We start from the raw sequence: 2,079 nt of genomic DNA, 5'->3' as shown, positions 1-2,079 counted from the left end.
GTAAGTACGCGCTGGAGGACAGTTACGAACGGTCACGGTTACTTTTTTTAACCGTGGGGACAGGAGGACCGACTTATGTTTCGCTTCTTGAGGGACACGTGTATGTGCTTCGCTCTGGTTGGCACGCAGACGCAGAGGGGGGTGGCGGAGTATGATATGATGCCTAACCGATGTAGAGCAGCTCTCCGTGGCGTCCCGGCGTCTGAATCCCGTGTTCGGTCATCCGACCGAGCTCGCTGGAAGGTCCCGTTATGATTAGGCGTTCCAGTATCAAAATAATACGCCAAGCTCGCTACATCCTACGTCACTGAAAGTATGCGACCCGCGACCCCCAATCCCCTGCTCGTCCGGTCCCCCCCATACAGATTTACCCCGTTGCGTCGTCCGCGGAACCGCACAGAGCAAAGCCGTCTCGGTTCACCTGGAAAAGGAAGACAGACTGACCTGCCATCCCTGAAGAAGCAGGCTGCGGTCCACGGAGCGCAGCCACGTGACGGCGTCGCCGGCCTGGAACTCGTGCAGGCGCCGGCACCGGGAGTGCAGGAAGATGCCCAGGCACTTGAGCAGCTCCGATGTGGAGGCCTGGATCACGGTCTTCCTTGGGATGGGCAGGTTGGTCTGCACGCCATGCGACACTTTGGTGGGCTGCTGTGCCTGGAGCTGCTGCTGCTGTAGCGACTGCTGCGTCTGCTGCTGCTGAGGCCCGGGCGCGACCATCGGGAGGCTCGCCTTGGGGGCCAGCTTCTCGCTCAGGCCGTTCTGCTGGTTGTGGTTGTGCGTCCTGGCCGGGTGGTGCACCACTTCCAGCGCGCTCATCGACACCGTGTTGGTGGAGGCTGACTTGACCACGGGGTAGTACGAGGTCACGCCCGTCTTTTGGAAGTTCTTGTTCTTGTCCACCACCACGCCGTGCGCCAGCGGATGGTGGATGTTGTCCACGATGGGCTGGCGGAACGCCGTCAGGTTCTTATTCTTGTTGTTGTTCTTGTTCTTATTGTTGTTGGTCGTGGAAAACCGCTTCCAGCTGAGAGCGTTTATAAAGAGCGAATGCTTCTTGAGATTCTTGTCGAGGGTGTTGGTGTTCTTCTCGCACAAGATGCGCGTCTCATTGTTTATGTTGTTGTTGTTATTGTTGTTATTGTTGTTGTGGTGGTGGACGTTGGCGGCGTGGTGCGAGGAGGCGGGTGGGACCTGCAGGTGCGGCGCCGAAGGTGACGGTGACAGCACCTGCACCTGGGGCAGCACCTGAGGCGTGGGTAGCTGCTGCTGGTTCTTGACGTTGTTGAGCTGCTCCAGGCTGTAGTTGTTGAGCGTGTACTCCGAGCCGAGGCCGGGCGTCGACGAAAAGGAGTTGGAGGGCCCCATGCCCCCCGGGCGCCTCTCGCGCGGGCTGAAGCTCAGCACCGTCCCCATCGCGGTGCTCTACAGGGTCATGCCCAGGTGCAGGGCGCGGGTGGCGCCACTAAAGCAAGATGGCGCCGCGGCGCTCCGCTCGCGCCCTCTCTCTCTCACTCGCGGGGCCCCGCCGCTCCGCGCCGCTCCGTCTCCCTCAGAGGCGCGGCCCACACGGCCCGACTCCCGACCCTGTACGACCCTGCCCTGGCCACGGATCGATGAGAAGTCTTACGACCGCCAGCGGGGTGGAGGGGCTGGCGCGCGGGCTGGCGGGGAAGGCCGTGCACGCGTGAGCTGTTAGGAGGGCTCTACCCTGCTGCACGCCGACGTCCTCGTCCTGCGTCGCACTGCCCTGCTCTGCGGTCCTGGAGGCACGCGGCGCTCGACACCACCGCGCACGCACACGCACACACAAACACACGCGCGCGGACCACGGGGCACCAACGGGCACTCGGACGACGCGGGCACAGACTCGACGCGGCGCGTCCTCCGTCACGGGCACGTCACGCGCAGGTCACGGGCACGTCACGCACAGGCAGGGCAGAGGACACAGTGATGCAGGACGGACAGCAAGCGGGCGCGCGCGAGCTGCGCAGCGACCCTCGGCCGTCAGACGGTGGTCCGCAACTGGAGGGTGGCCCTAGTGCCCGCCCCGCCGCGCCGCGCCCCGCGCCCCTCGCCCGG

The 2,079-nt window shown here is 64.1% G+C and overlaps 1 protein-coding gene across 1 annotated transcript in view; it reads right to left on the bottom strand.

Moving 5' to 3' along the window:
* The window catches only part of LOC113208187 (uncharacterized), a 6,043-nt gene extending 4,000 nt beyond the window's left edge, over positions 1 to 2,043 (bottom strand). The window contains exon 1 of the mRNA XM_026425080.2: positions 445 to 2,043. Within this exon, the coding sequence (XP_026280865.1) occupies positions 445 to 1,413 (969 nt within the window). The 5' untranslated portion in view covers positions 1,414 to 2,043. The remainder of the gene's footprint in view (positions 1 to 444) is intronic.
* Between the last annotated feature and the right edge of the window lie 36 nt (positions 2,044 to 2,079).

The sequence above is a fragment of the Frankliniella occidentalis genome, unplaced genomic scaffold, assembly GCF_000697945.3.
Source record: "Frankliniella occidentalis isolate FOCC.00 unplaced genomic scaffold, Focc_3.1 Scaffold30, whole genome shotgun sequence".
Classification (NCBI taxonomy): Eukaryota; Metazoa; Arthropoda; class Insecta; order Thysanoptera; family Thripidae; genus Frankliniella; species Frankliniella occidentalis.
Note: the sequence above shows the minus strand (reverse complement) of the source record. Positions and strands in the feature narration are given on the sequence as shown.